Here is a 15,109-nt window from a genome sequence, read left to right as displayed (position 1 = left end):
GAGAAGAGCAGTTCTGTAACTCTGACCCGAAGACAGGAAGTTGGGCACCAGTCACAATGCTTCCATATCCTGGTAGTCACTCACCCCAGAAAGATACCTTTACCCTGGAAGTCGTTTTTGCCATGATACCAGGGCTTGGCACAGGTTAGGCAATTCCAAATCTACTGAATTAACCAAAAACATGCATGCACCCAAGGCAAACACTTGACAGAGTGATTTCATGTAGACACAACCATGAAATAAAGGTTATAAGGAAGAAAACAAACAATGAAGGAAGAAGACAGGAAGGAGGGATGAAATGTCCTTGATGCAGAGGCCAGTAGGACACTATGTACACACTCTGCAGAGAAGCCATGCCCCTACCCAATAAATAGCTACTAATAGCTACTAATGACATACATACCTTCAAACGTGACTTATAGAGAGAGGAGTTTAAATATTTAAAAATATTCTCTGAAGTGTCATAAATCCCCAATCTAAGACTTGTACGTTGCTGGGAAGTCTCTGGTTCCTTTTCTGACTTTTCCTCTAGGCTGAGTTTCCTGAGGATAGGACTGATGGTTACTTATCTCAGTTCCCTAGTTTCAAATGCAGACATGATGCACATTACTTGTTCACAAATGTAGAGGTGAATGTAACAATAACAAAGTACCCCATCCCAGCAGCAAGAGCGCCAATAACCCTTCCAGTGAAAATGCAGAACGTCTTCCACGAAACATGATTATTCTCGTCACCTCAGGTCTTACCAAGACCAACTGCAGTCTGTTTTATAATAAGGTTAGAAAATGATGCACAAGTATTTTTGTTTCACATTTTGGGCTTGTTCGTGCATGAAGAGTTCATGGCAGTAGTATTTATCACAGAAAAAAAGAGGAAACAGCCTAAATGTCCAATAATATAAAGAGTTCAATGAGTGTGTGTTGTGTCTAGGTAGTACAAGTTATCTGTGGTTTGTGGTTAAAATGACAGGAGATAATACTATGTATGACATACGCTTACGCCTCTCAAATGCTCGCGGATATGGTTTCAGTTGTATGAAAAGGAACTTCTCAATAACAAGAAAAACACTCACTGACAGACTGCTTACAAACCGAGCTGCCTGCTCAAAACACCCCACCCTGCACGACCAGGCAGACCACAAATCACACTAAAGGCGCCGGATTTCATAAAGCTAAGAAAGCGACGCTGGGGAACTGTGGAATTACAGGGAAGTCATTGACAAATAAAGTGCTGGCAGAGAAAACACACACATTAGTTCCCGAGCAGGGAAATAATCAGATTATTGACGGATTCCGAAAGAGATCCTTAGGAAAACTGACGAAGCTGAAAACAGTTTTTCTCTTCCGACAGTGACCCTCAGTGACCCTGCTGCCCGCACCACAGGCAAAGCGCAGGCCGCTGTCAGACCAGTCTTTCCGACTGTGGCCGAGGAAACCAAGTCGACCTGTGATTTACGCTTCGTTCACTCTAAGAGTTGGTGCATATTTGCAGCAACAACCAACACTTTATCAAGTTGAAATAAACTGGTTGCCATAATATGTCTCTTTTATCAAGATAATGTCTCAAATCAACCTTTATTTTTATTTTACCACTATTTTCTATGAGCTACAGTCCCTATTTCTTTTTATTTATTTTTTAATTTACTGATTTTTAAAGAGAGAGGAAGATGGGGGGTGGGGGGGTCAATTTGTGGCTGTTCCACTTACTGATGCACTCGTTGGTTGATCGTTGTAGGTGTCCTGACCGGGGATCAAACCCACACCCTTGCTGAGTCAGGATGATGCTCTAACCACCTAACCTACCCGGCCAGTGCCTCAGCTGCCACTCTTTAAGTGTGCTTTTGCAGGCGCCCATGATCCTCAGATAAGAGCGCAGCTGCACTGGGCGCCCGGGGAGCCCGTCGGAGAGCCTGTGGGGCGGTGGAGCACTGGGCGCCCGGGGAGCCGTCGGGGAGTCTATGGGGCGGTGGAGCACTGGGCGCCCGGGGACTCTGTCGGAGAGTCTGTGGGGCGGTGTAAACCCTCCCCGTTTCGACAGAAACCACAAAGACAGCATCTTCACCCTCGGCAGGCACCACTCACACCATCAAGGGGAAAGAACGAGATGAGGCTCACTCTGAAAGAAAAATCGCTGCTTGCCGAGGCCGGAGGGGAGGTCACGCCCAGTGGACTCCCTGGACCCTCACTCCGCAGACCCCTTGAGACATTCTCGGTCTAAGCCTTGGGGTCTGGCTGAGCCAGCTCCTTCTCTGAGACAGCCCCTCAGGCAGGGCCGGGGGAAAGTGGACGTGGTGGGTGAGGAGATGGGGGACCTGCCCCAGCACCAGCTGGCCTGGCCCCTCGCATCTTGCTGTGGATGCCCACGCCCAGGGCACACTCCACTTGTTGCCCTGACAGCAACGTGGGGAAGAGGCCAGGCCCCAGAGCCCGAGCCCTCGAGCTGGGCCTGGCTCTGCCCCTTCCCCACTGAGTGAATCTGGTAGCTGACTGCTCTCTCCGTGCCTCAGTTTTCTTGTCTGTAAAATCAGAACAGTACTTGCAGTATAGTATTCAACATGTAGTAATTATGTTATTAATATCAGCATATTTTAATTGCATTTTAAATGTCTATGGAGTAGAACTAATGGTCGGGGAAGCTGGCTACCCTGTGGTTTTTAGCACCCACTGGTGGCACATCACAGGGCTGTCTCTGGGACATGCCACCCCAGTGTGGTGGGCAGAGGAGCAATAGAGAACATGCCCACAAAGACGTGGATTCAAATTCTGGCAACCAAGCTGTGGACCAGAGGCATGAACTGAGAGAAAAGGAGAAATTATGTTTCTTACACATCAATTTTTCTAATGCTGTCATTTAAATATTTTTATAATGCCAATGAAGACAGCAAGATGGATAATATTAACAGCACCACCATTACTGAGCATTAACAGGCCCCAGACAATGCGGCAAGGTGTTGGGTGGCCGCATCTAATCCCCACAAAACCCAAGTTGCTGCTATTCCTGCTTCAGGCTCTGTGACCTGGACAAGCAATTCAGCCTCTAGGACTTGGGTTTGCTTGTCAGTGAAGTGCAGAGAGCACCAGCCTCTTGTAGGGTTGTTGTGCAGGCTGCCGTGACAATGAGGCCAGCCGCCGACAATAACGTGAGTAATAAAACTGAACATGAGCCATGGCTCTCAAAAGTCTTATTGTTTGCCTTTTCCAGGAGAAAAACTGCATCATTAGGTATCTCCCTTCAGCGGTACCACCGAGGAAGTGAGGTCACAGTCCCCCAGGGGAGGCAGAAGCACAGGCCCGCACCTAGGCAGGGTGCGCAGCTGGAGGCTCATGGCCAAGGCAGCAGCACGCCTGCTCCGGACAAGGTCCCTTCTGCCTGGGCAACGTCACTGCCGGGAAGGCCTCCCAGGACTTGAACAGTGCACAGGATAGCACCTTACATAAAGGAGATACTTATGAAATTCTTTTCCTTCCTCTTATGTGTCTATATTTCAATTTAAGATGGACGCGGAGTGCCTCTGCTCCTTCCCAGAGCGTGCTTGGTCCCCACCTATGCCGCAGACAGGGTCAAACACCCTCGGGGCTGTGAGCAGGGGCCCGAAGAGCCACGTCTGCAGTAGGAGGCCGTTCCCACACGGGTGTCATTCTTTTTCTTCCAAGTGAACCATCAATATGTAAACATTTTTGTTACGTGAAATAGAAAAATGAAAGTAAAGTGATTTCTTGCGTATTTTACGTAGCGATGTTCTAAGTGTGCACGGACACTGCTGGACACAGTGGGGGTGAATGCCTCGTGAGTGGAAACAAGTCCAGTAAATTATGTGAAACACCCCAAGCCAGGACAGGAAGTAAGAGTGGTCAGCTAAGCGAGGGACATTTCGGTTCAACACAGGAATCCCACTGCTCGTTTGAAAATTACACTAGTTGCTGTTTTTAACACATGGCCTAAAAAGAGAGAATATAATATTTTGACTTGATAAACAGACACCATTGTTTCTCACGCTCTTGTGGCTCCTTTTCGAAATGTTGCAATGGGGTTTTCAGCAGGATTTTCTATTTTTAGTGTAAGAGCGGATCTGCGAGCCCAGAGAAGGACCGCTCTCTGTTTCGTCCACTCCTGACCTCGCTGCCCAGCGCCAGGCCCAAACTCTCTGTTGAAGGAATGGATGTTGCCTTAACTTTGGGAACTAGCAGCACACGTTTACACATGCTAGATTCTCAATTTATAAATATTTACCACCGGGACTTACTTTTAGCTTTAATTAGCCCAACTGTTAAGGATACCTCCAAAGTGCGAAACACAACGCAACCAATCGCTTTGCACAGATGCAGCTTCGGCAGTTGGTCTTCTATCTGGTTTCTTAAAGAACAAAACACCGAGGCCCTGGCCGGTTGGCTCAGTGGTAGAGCGTCAGCCTGGCGTGCAGGAGTCCTGGGTTCAATTCCTGGCCAGGGCACACAGGAGAAGCGCCCATCTGCTTCTCCACCCCTCCCCTTCTCCTTCCTCTCTGTCTCTCTCTTCCCCTCCCGCAGCCAACGCTCCACTGGAGCAAAGTTTGCCCGGGCACTGAGGATGGCTCTGTGGCCTCTGCCTCAGGCGCTAGAATGGCTCTGATTGCGGCAGAGCAATGCCCCAAGATGGGCAGAGTATCGCCCCCTGGTGGGCGTGCTGGGTGGATCCAGGTCGGGAGCATGCGGGAGTCTGTCTGACTGCCTTCCCGTTTCCAACTTCGGAAAAATACACACACACACACACACACAAGAACGAAACACGGACTTCAAGTGACTAACACATGATGTTTTATGGTGAACTGACTGGGAAAATGAACTCAAGACTGAATCACAAAAAATAAGTTGAAGAGGGTAAAGTCTTAAAGATGATGTGCCCCCAGAAACTCCTGATTCTACACATGCTTAAAAAAAAGGACTGTCTGTGAGTTCTCATTTGAAAATTGGTTTAAAAAAGAAATGAGTAAGACGGTTTCTATGACGCACTTTACACAGAGGGCACCCTAAGATGACTGCCATTTCCTTGTGAATGCGTTTGCTAGATTCAGGGAAACATGGCTATGAAGTTCCACATTCAAAGGTGTGTTTGCTAACACATTCATTGGCGAGGTATGTGCTTTAAACAAATAAACAGAGTAAAATTCTATCACTAGATTCAGCAGGAATGTTCCACCTAGTACAGTCCTTTCCAATCTTTTAAACAAATACACACTTTAGATAAAGCTAAAAATAAAATACATTCCTCATCCACCCTGAAAAATCTCAGATTCCCTGTGACTCTATCTTCCTGGGAGCCAAGAGGTTTTTGGGCTAGCTTCACTTACTGCAGTTTGTATGATGAAGAGTTGCTAATTCCTTCCTGTTTCCGTTATTAAGGTTATGTTAGCACACAGCATGCATGCCTCTCCTGGCCTGGAGATTCTCGCCAGCACCCCGGGGTGAGAAGCCCAGCTCTGACTAGAGGACAGAGTCAGACCCCCACCAAAGCGAATGTTTGCCTGCTGGGCGCTCACAGCGTAGAACCACAAACAACGCTTTCTCAAGCACACACTATGCTGCAGGGAGTGTGCCTGGTGCATTTATACGATGACGCCTCGCTCTATTTGACTGTCACACCCACCCCGTGAGGTTGGGAGTGAGGAGACGAAGGCAGAAAGATGTTCAGCAGCTCACGTGGAGCTACCTCTCTGGGGAGTCGCACCGAAGGATCTGAATCCAGGTCTGTCCGAAGCCAGAGCCTGTGTGCTCACCCTTGGTGTGACATGGCGTCACCCACCCTGCCGGCACGCACACGTCACCCTGCGCCACCTTCACAAGCTCTGCCTCACCTGCATACTGCATATACTATGATTTACCCAATATTCTCCTTCATGTTGATGAACTGGTTATATTTTTCCTCATTCATGCTGCAATAAACACTCAAGTGTTAGATTGTCCATATACACCCTTCCACTTCCAGTAACGTCACGGTCCTCCGATGGAACGTGCCTCAGCCAGGCACAGCCTCCACTCAGGAACCTGCGCTTCGTTCTGGGCAGTCAGTCAGGCTGTCACAGGGAAGTCACCAGAAACAGCCTGGAATTGGACTCATTCATGCACAGTGTGTGGACAGTGTGGAGAGCAAGAGCGTCACACTGTAAAGGGAACATTTCTCTACACCAAGGGTGAGGAAGCTGTGGTCTGCCAGCCCACCACCTGTTTCTGTACATAGAGTTTCCTGCACACAGCCACGCCCACTGCTTACGCACCCTCTGTGGCTGCATCCGTGCTGCACAGGCAGAGCTGAGTAGTGGCTGCGGAGGCTGTAGTCCAACATTTCTGACCCTCCGCACAAAAAGTTTGCAAGCTTGCTCACTCCTGCTCTAGGTAACGCATTTCCCATCCAAAAGTCAGCTGGTAAACACCAATGCACAGGTAATATGGGCGTTACCTGTGATTCTGCTGATAAATAGATTTGTATCAAGTTTAAATCAATTCCACTTAATATTTGTTTGGTGACGGGCTATTATGCGACCACCTTGGCTAGGGGCCGGGCTTACAAAGGTGAATAAAGGAGGGATCTCATTTCCTGAGAAAAACCAGGATATAAAATAATTTCAGTACAATGCCCTAAAATGTTAGAGTACGATTTGATGTTTTATTTTTCCTATAAAGTGAACCCTGAAAACCTAACCTTTTTGTTTTCTAAAACTTAGAAATTCTAAAACCATAACCTTGGGCTAAGACATCTCTCTTTGGTTTTTTAAAAAGCATAAATACTAAAGACCAAACTAGAATTCTGTGAACTTACTCATTAACTTTTTGCAGGACAGGCCAATTTATTGGGATTTTTCATAATTGCCAAATTCTCTTGCCAAATTCGCTCTGGGCTCTCTACTGCAAGTTCTAAACCAGGTGTCCCCAAACTACGGCCTGCAGGCTGCATGCAGCCCCCTGAGGCCATTTATCCGGCCCCCGCCGCACTTCTGGAAGGGGCACCTCTTTCATTGGTGGTCAGTAAGAGGAGCACTGTATGTGGCGGCCCTCCAACGGTCTGAGGGACAGTGAACTGGCCCCCTGTGTAAAAAGTTTGGGGACCCCTATTAAACTCTCTGCTCAGAGAGGGACGAAGAAAAGGGATTGAGACATCAAGGCCAACAGCTAAAGAGTGAGACTGTTGTCTTTTAAGACTGAGGTTTTTCTACTGGACTCCACATTAGCTGGGCCACATATGAACCTGCTGAAAAGGCACGAGTAACAGAGACAATGCCTGGTTCAACCAAGATTTCATCATCTGCTCTCTGTCTCTGCAACTCCAGCCAGGTGTCAGGTGAGTTAAGGGGAAAACCAGTTTCGACGTCCCTTGGATGTGATGAAATGGACTGTCTGCAGGCAGAGCCGAAAAGAAGACAGAGGATCGGGCGGGGGCCGCTGCGCGTCTGTGCATCTGTCCCTGCCCTGTAACTGTTTATTTGTACGGGCTATTGACAACGTCTTCTAGCATACAAAGAAGGGTTTTTTTATTGAGCTTCAGAAAGAGAAACAGAACACATCTGTTTCTAGGGAAACCTGAGCTGTGCAGCTTTGGCGTGAGACCGCATCCCCACACTCCCGCAGCCTGTTACATAGTAGCACCCTCCTCCTCCTCTTCCTCGTCCCATTTAGAAATTAATGCCACAATGGGAGATGATTGTTGATGTTCTCGATTAAATCATTTATTCATCCCACACAATGACTCAGAATTATTCATTAAGCTTGCTGGAAGGAAACTGGGTTTTACCTCCAAGGTGGTTTGAGGAGGGATGTGCTCTTTAAAAGGATATTTTATAACAACACAATTATCATAATTAAAAGCTACCCTGGATATTGGGATGAGCTTTTGACATGTTTTTGAGCGCTGGCATTTTAACGCGGGGAGATAAGTGACACTGAAACAGTATTAGGGAGGGATGTGGCCGTGGGGAGAAGCTGAGGCAGTACTGAATACCATCTGCCACCATCGTCCCCAATTTTATCGTGGTCTTTAAGTTAATTAAGTTTACAGAATGTCATTCGAACTTCAGGCTTTCCAAAATGAGTTCAAGTCACATTGCCGGGTAACCTCCTGCATTGCTGAGTCCCAGGTGCAGACCTTCCTCGTGACCGCCCACCCGCCTGCGCTCCCAGACCACGCAGGTCACGCAGTCTGCCTGAGTCGCGTCCACACCTGATCCGATCTCTTCCTGGTGGTGCCCGTGGTTTGCTCTGTTTGAAAGGCTGTTGAGCAAAGGGCTTGGTTTGGTTAAGCCACTAAAACTGGCAGCTGACTGCAGGAAGGGCACCCATCGCTCTGGTTTCCTTTGCAAGCTGGTCTAGGTGGAGATCCTAAGGCCAGCAGCCAAGAAGAGGACCCCTTCTCAGACACGAAGGTGATGCCTGGTGGGAAGGTTGAGGGAACTGTAAAGAGAAACACTGACTGCTCAGTGAACCCGGAGAGCCAGCATGTGGGTCGGAGCAGAAGGAGGCACAAGGGCCGTGGAGGCCGTGTGACGTGTGCCGAGAGCCGGACGCCCCACAGAAGGGCTGTGTCTGGAGCTCTGAAAAGCATGGCCTTGCTGTGCTCTGTGCCTGGCTTACAACGGTGCCAAACAGACGAGCTGTTGGCGGTCGGTGCCTGAGGGAGTCGGTTTCAGTCCTTCCTTCATCCGCAAACGTCGATGAGGGCTTTATCACGCGCTGGGACCCGAGTCAGGCTCCTGAACACAGGGGTGACCAGACAGTGTCTCTGTGTTTAAGGAGCTGAGTCCAGTGGGGGATTCAGGCAAGTCAAGACGTACAAATCCTCTGGGATCCAGGGAGGCTGAGCGGTGGGGTGGGCCGGGGGCATCTCACACTGACGGTGTCAGAGTCGAGCAGGTGTTGGCCAGGTGCAGTGGATGAGGCAGCGATGATAGGGAAGGGTGAGGGGCTGGTCTTATCCTGGGGTGAGGGGCTCAGATGGGTGGAGGCTGTGGGGCTCCATGCCCCTCTGGCTGCTAGGGGAAGGTGGATTGGAATGGGGAAGAAGGGGCAGGGTCACCAGCTTAGAGCTGACGTGATGTCCCAGATGAGACACAATGGCGGCCTACAGGAGGGGACAGCCTGGAGAGATACTGAGGAGGCAGAATTAAAGGCACAGGACATATCAGCGTCTTCCCGGGCCAGGAGGCCCTCCTGGAGACAGCCCATCAGGGTTCCAGAGCCTGAAGCCAGTCAGAGTGGAATAAGAAATCTAGCTCCCTGCGCTGTCCCGTGCCTAGCAAAGAACCGCCTGATTATAATTTGGTGTCCCACGTCACTCTGCCTTTGGGAAGAGACTGCGCTGCTGGGGCTGAGCAGAGGGTTTCGGTCCTGCCCTAAATTATTTACTTGGCATTCCGGTGGTGGATATGAGTTTTGGTGAGCCAGGGCAAGTGGAGTCCGCCTCCAAGACACAGACCAGCTCTGGGCGTGACAACAGATCCTTCCTGAGCGTGCAGGCTGCAGGCCTGCCAGGAGGCCTGATATCTGATATCCCAGAAACGCCGCCACCCTCTGGAGTTCCTGGTGGGTGGGCAGCAGGCTTCTCCGAGGAAGCCCCAGTAGAGCTGTGGGCTCTCTCTCTACAAGTATCTGTCTACGGCCATACCACCCTGAACGCGCCCGATCTCGTCTGATCTACAAGTATCCACAGGTCTTAATATCAGCGGCGGGGGTGGGGTGGGGGGTGCTCGTGGTGGGCCTGTGCTCCATCCTACCGTGGGAAACCCGGAACCACACGCCACTAGCTCAAGACTGTGATTGACAAGAACGGAGAACAAAGAGCAGCCAGCCGTGGGGATGGCATTTGCATCATTTAACATTGATATGAAAGGAATCACTTCAGAGGCATTGAATGTCCCCTCTGACAGTCCTGTCTGTCACAACACAGTCTCCATGCTGGTGCTGATGCCATCTTGACACTTTATTTCCTTGTCATCACAACGCAAGCAGGGCACAGAATTTCAAGGTTTTCAATAGGAGTTTTCTAACTTGATCTCCGTGGAACAGTTAGAAAATGCCTCCAATTATGCCAGCTTTTTGTAAAGTGCCTCAAAAATACAGAAGGGCCTATTGTACTTTTCACAAGTGAGTATGAACCCATTTAATGCTCAAAGATAAAGAGAAGAATGTCAGGAGTTTTTAAAATTCTAATGAATGATTGCTGCTTGGCTAGGCTACCTCCCTCTCCTTCCCCCCAACAAACGAATTAAATTTTACAGAAGTCTGATGAAGTGCACTCTGGAAAGATCTAAAAGGGGTCACTGAGTACAAACCAAGAGATACAACAGTTGTCAAAACAGAAAACCTGCCAAGTCACTGGTCCCTCAGGGGTCGGCTCAGATCACAGCATCTGTTGTTAGGAAGCTGCAGGCACTACCAGGAGTGGAAAGGTTGCTAGTGCCGCACGGAGACCATCAGAAGCTGAGATCTCTACAAAGGGCATCTTCACTTTGTGTGAGCATGTGCGCACGTGCAGATGCGTGACCAGTTAAGAATGTTTAATGTGCCCTGGCCGGTTGGCTCAGTGGTAGAGCGTTGGCCTGGTGTGCAGGAGTCCCGAGTTCGATTCCCGGCCAGGGCACACAGGAGAAGCGTCCATCTGCTTCTCTACCCCTCCCCCTCTCCTTCCTCTCTGTCTCTCTCTTCCCCTCCCGCAGCCAAGGCTCCATTGGAGCGAGGATGGCTCTGTGGCCTCTGCCTCAGGTACTAGAATGGCTCTGGATGCAACAGAGCGACGCCCCAGAGGGGCAGAGCATCGCCCCCTGGTGGGCATGCCGTGTGGATCCCGGTCCGGCGCATGCGGGAGTCTGTCTGACTGCCTCCCCGTTTCCAACTTCAGAAAAATACCCCCCACCAAAAAAAATTAAAAAAAAAAAAAAAAAAAAGAATGTTTAATGTAAGATCACAGCAAGTGCGTCTCTCTCTCCCGGTCCTCTCTGAAGGACAGACGATGAGCACCCCTCCCCCCAGGGTTGCCCAGGGTACACCTAAACGAGTGTCTGCTTGGCTCTTAAAGACCATCTGCCCTTGGGTAAGTTCCGGCCTCTCAGAGAACTGAGAAAAGGTGCCCCGGGCATCTTCTCTTTTCCGGGCACAGAAGTCACACTCTGACCCTGCCCCCTGGGGCCCCCACCCTGCAGGGCCCCATCCTCAGCTGTGAGCAGCAACCACACTTCAGCACATGTGGGCTGGGGCTACTCTAATGCTTACAGCCTCTTCTCCTTCAGTCCTCACAACCAGCCCGTGACAGCTACTTCTGCTATTCCTATTTTACAGAGAGCAAACTGAGGCTCGGAAGGGCTAGGCTGCTGGTCCAAGGTCTCACAGCCAGTGAGTGACAGGATTAGTATCAGAGACGCGCTGCTGCCTGAAGCACCATCCCCTCCCCCCTTTGCCAGGCTGCAGAGGGGCAGAAGGCTCTGGAAGCCTCCTCTTCAGACCACCCTCCCGCCCAGACACCCGGGGTGCCCCTGCTACCTGCTCTGATGAACTTGTCCGCCATCTCCTTCCGCACGGCCTTGGTGAGGTTGAAGTAGTCGTCTTCCTCGTCGATGCTCTGGAGGAACAGGGGGATGTGCTGGAAGACCACGGCGTGCTGGCACTTCCGCTGCCCCGCGAGGCTCAGCTGCTGGTCCAGCCACTGGTCCTGGGCCTGCTTCAAGGCAGGGCACCGGGAGGCATCGTACAGCAGCTGGGAGTTGAGGACGAGGAACAGGACGCCCCCGACCCAGAAGCTGAAATAGTCGTCTCCCCAAGTCTGCTGGAACTCCGCGACGGACTCGGGGGTGGGGGCGTCGCCCAAGTCGTGGTTGCCGCTGACCAGGACCAGTGGGATCTCGCCGTCCAGGTGCCTGAGCACCCGCTGCAGGTCCGCGGTCTGCTCCTTCCGCCAGGGCCTCCCTGGAAGAGTGAGGGTCACGTGCTGAAACGGCTGAGGTTGTTTACGCATTTACTGACACACATACGAGGGAATTGCCTCCAAATCCACTCAGCTGGGCACGTGCAAACTACAAGAGTAACCATATGCTGAAAACAAATCAATAAGTGAAATGGGAATCGTTACCACCGTGGGTTGAACTTGTCTTTCCGTCAGAATGCCCTGGAATTCAGTGGCCACCCGACTCAGTGTTACTGGCTGAATGAAGGTGGAGTCACTGTAATATTAAATATTAGAAAAGCTTGATTTCTATCTTTTATTTAGATAAAAAATAAATATAAGTCATTGAAAAATTTCTGCCCCCATCTCAATGGGTCACGGTGTGCATTCTTGCGGTGTGTGGACCCAGCTTTGAACATCAGTTCCAAGTTAAAGCTTTTCAGACTATACACATGGCCTTGCAGATTGTGTGAGCACCTTTGTAGGAAAGGTTCTTAGAACCTGAATGGCTTGATCAACTGGTACGTGCATCTTACCAAATGCCCTCCGTGCAGAGAAAGAGGTATTTTACCCTCCATTAGTGGTGTGTTAGAGTGCAAGGGCTCAGTGTCTTCATATTAAGCATACTCCCCCCCCCCCCCACCTCCCGGGCACACAGGATTCAGTATGGAGATGATTTAGCTAGAGTTGTAAAGCGTGTAGGGACCCTCCTCCAAAGATTCCTGGCTTCCATGCTTCCTATAATAATGCATTAACACTTTAATAAACAGCTTTTCAAATGACCAATTCAATTCCACATCTGTTTTTTGAGTCCCTCTGCGCTCATTTATTCAACAAATATTTACCGAGTGCAAACGATGTATGAGACACTGATTTAGTTACTGGGAGCGACCTATGAGCCAAAGACACAAGTTCTTCCCTTCCAACTCCAGAGTCAGGTAATTTATCAAGTAAATGATAGATGTGCACCCATCTGTTTCAAATGTTACACAGCCTTACTGAGCAAAGCAAAGTGGGGAAAGGCTACACTTCCCGCACCATGTTAATCCTGTGGACTAGGCTCAGGATCATGCAATGACAGCATAAGAGAGCCTGACCGGGTGGTGGCACAGTGGATAGAGCGTTGACCTGGAACATTGAGGACCCAGGTTCAAAACCCTGAGGTCAACGGTGTGAGCACAGGGTCACTGGCTTAAGCATGGGTCATAGACATGATCCCATGGTCACTGGCTTGAGCCCAAGGTCACTGGCTTGAGCAAGGGGTCACTGGCTGGGCTGGAGCCCCCCAACCAAGGCACATATGAGAATCAATCAATGCACAACTAAGGTGCTGCAACTGAATAGATGCTTCTCATCTCTCTCCTTTCCTGTGTGTGTGTCCCTGTCTATCTTTCTCAATTAAAAAGAAAATAACAGCATAAGAAAAATGATGGAAAACAGCAGCCCAGCTTCCCAAGGGATAATGAAAACTCACCTCAAAAAGGTTGCCTTAGCAGACAAAAATTACCCCCAACATTTCATTTCCATCATGAATTAAAAAGAAAGCAAAACATTCTTTAAAAAGCAATCACAGCTAAGAAAGACCAGAAAGCAACAAATAAAGAAATTCATCTAGATGGTCATAAAATAGACAGAGGTAAAACAGAAACTGGTAGAAATAACTTGAGAAAGAAATAGAGGAAAATACAAAACCATCACAGAAATTATGACTACAAAGAGATGAGCATAAGAGAGATTTCCCTGACAGCCAAGTATACGCCAGTTTTTCCAAATATCCCATATGAGCTTATGAAGAATGATTATTCTCCATTTGTCGAGGACAGAGCTCCTCCTGTTCCCACTCAATCACACGTGCTAACGCTGTGGTGCAGGGATCTCCAACGTCATTATTCTTTGCTTTCGGCTTAATGATCTCCATCAGTTTCTTAAAGACTTGGTTAAGTCGCCACTGTTCCTGTGGATTGATCCACTTGTCCTCAAAATTCTGCCAACTTTCATTTACTTTTAGCTACTGTATGGCCGGTAGCCGTGGCCACCATCACAGCTGCCTGGCCTGTGCAGGTTCGCATTTGATTCGGACAGACGGTAATGAAACAACAAAGCCAAGTACTGGTGGGCCATTAGCTTTAATCCTAGCTTGCACCCAGCGGGCAAGAAATACACACAGTGGGAAAACACTTACCTTTCCATTCAGGGCTCCCAAAGCCACTGACTTATCCAAGTTTCCTAGAATCAAAGGTTCCTACCTCACCAGCCTTATTCACCTCTGTTCCCCATCTCCTTCTCTCTGCATAAACTCTGCACAAACTGGCTTCTCTCCTTCAGCACTCTGCCATCTTGGCTGCTTCTCTTCTCCTCCATGTGGCCTTTCTCTGTTCTCCTTCTCTAATGCTAATCTCAGGAACCGAGAGAGCAAGCTCCTGGTCTGCCCCATTTTATAGTGAAGAAATCAAAACCTTTAATCCGATATACAAACAAGGAAGTCTCTGATACAAAGTCACTTATCTGAGGTATAATAGGATTCCTCATAAGAGTGCACCACCCCCTATCATGCAACAGTCAGGGGTATGGGGAAAAGCTTAATCTTAAAACTAAAGCCTTAGATTAAAACTAAGCCTTAGGCTATAACGACCCTGCCTGCTTACAGCCTGTCTCCCACACCCAATGCAAGCTATAAACGAGCAAACATATACATCATATTTACAAACTTATTTGACCCACAGAGGTGAATAAAGCTGGTGAGGTAGAAACCTTTGATTCTAAGAAACTCAGATAAGTCAGTGGCTTTGGGAGCCCTGAATGGAAAGGGAAGTGTTTTCCTACTGTGTGTATTTCTTGCCCGCCGGGTACAAGCTAGTATTAAAGCTAATGGCCCGCCAGTTCTTGGCTCCCTTGTTTCATTACCGTCTGTCCAAATCAAGTGCAAATCTGCATGGGCCAGGCGGCTATGATGGTGGCCATGGCTACTGGCCTTACGACCACATAAGTATGTTTAAGCTTTGTTCTATCTGCCTATGAAAACAGAGAGGAGAAAATATGTAAATACTCATCACTGTCTGAACTTGTTATTGTTACTGTTGGCCAAGGTCTTCCATAAATTATCTCCCCCCAAAGTAATCAGCTCTCTAATATTTATGTTCTCTAGGACCAACGTTGGTGCTACTGTTGTAAAGTAGTGTACTTTAATCCGCGGGTTACATAGAGACACCAA

At 49.0% G+C, this 15,109-nt stretch overlaps 1 protein-coding gene across 3 annotated transcripts in view; it reads right to left on the bottom strand.

Annotated features, from left to right (window-relative positions):
• Positions 1-15,109, bottom strand: part of CPPED1 (calcineurin like phosphoesterase domain containing 1) — a 124,159-nt gene that overhangs the window by 27,156 nt on the left and 81,894 nt on the right. For 2 of the 3 annotated variants that reach the window (XM_066274825.1, XM_066274826.1), the window contains exon 3: positions 11,499-11,921. The exons of the other annotated variant lie outside the window; for it this stretch is intronic. In XM_066274825.1, coding sequence (XP_066130922.1) covers positions 11,499-11,921 — 423 coding nt within the window. The remainder of the gene's footprint in view (positions 1-11,498; positions 11,922-15,109) is intronic. 3 annotated transcript variants of the gene reach the window in all.

Source organism: Saccopteryx bilineata, chromosome 4, assembly GCF_036850765.1.
Source record: "Saccopteryx bilineata isolate mSacBil1 chromosome 4, mSacBil1_pri_phased_curated, whole genome shotgun sequence".
Taxonomy (NCBI): Eukaryota; Metazoa; Chordata; class Mammalia; order Chiroptera; family Emballonuridae; genus Saccopteryx; species Saccopteryx bilineata.
The sequence above is the reverse complement of the archived record's forward strand: the minus strand, read 5'-3'. Positions and strand labels throughout refer to the sequence as shown.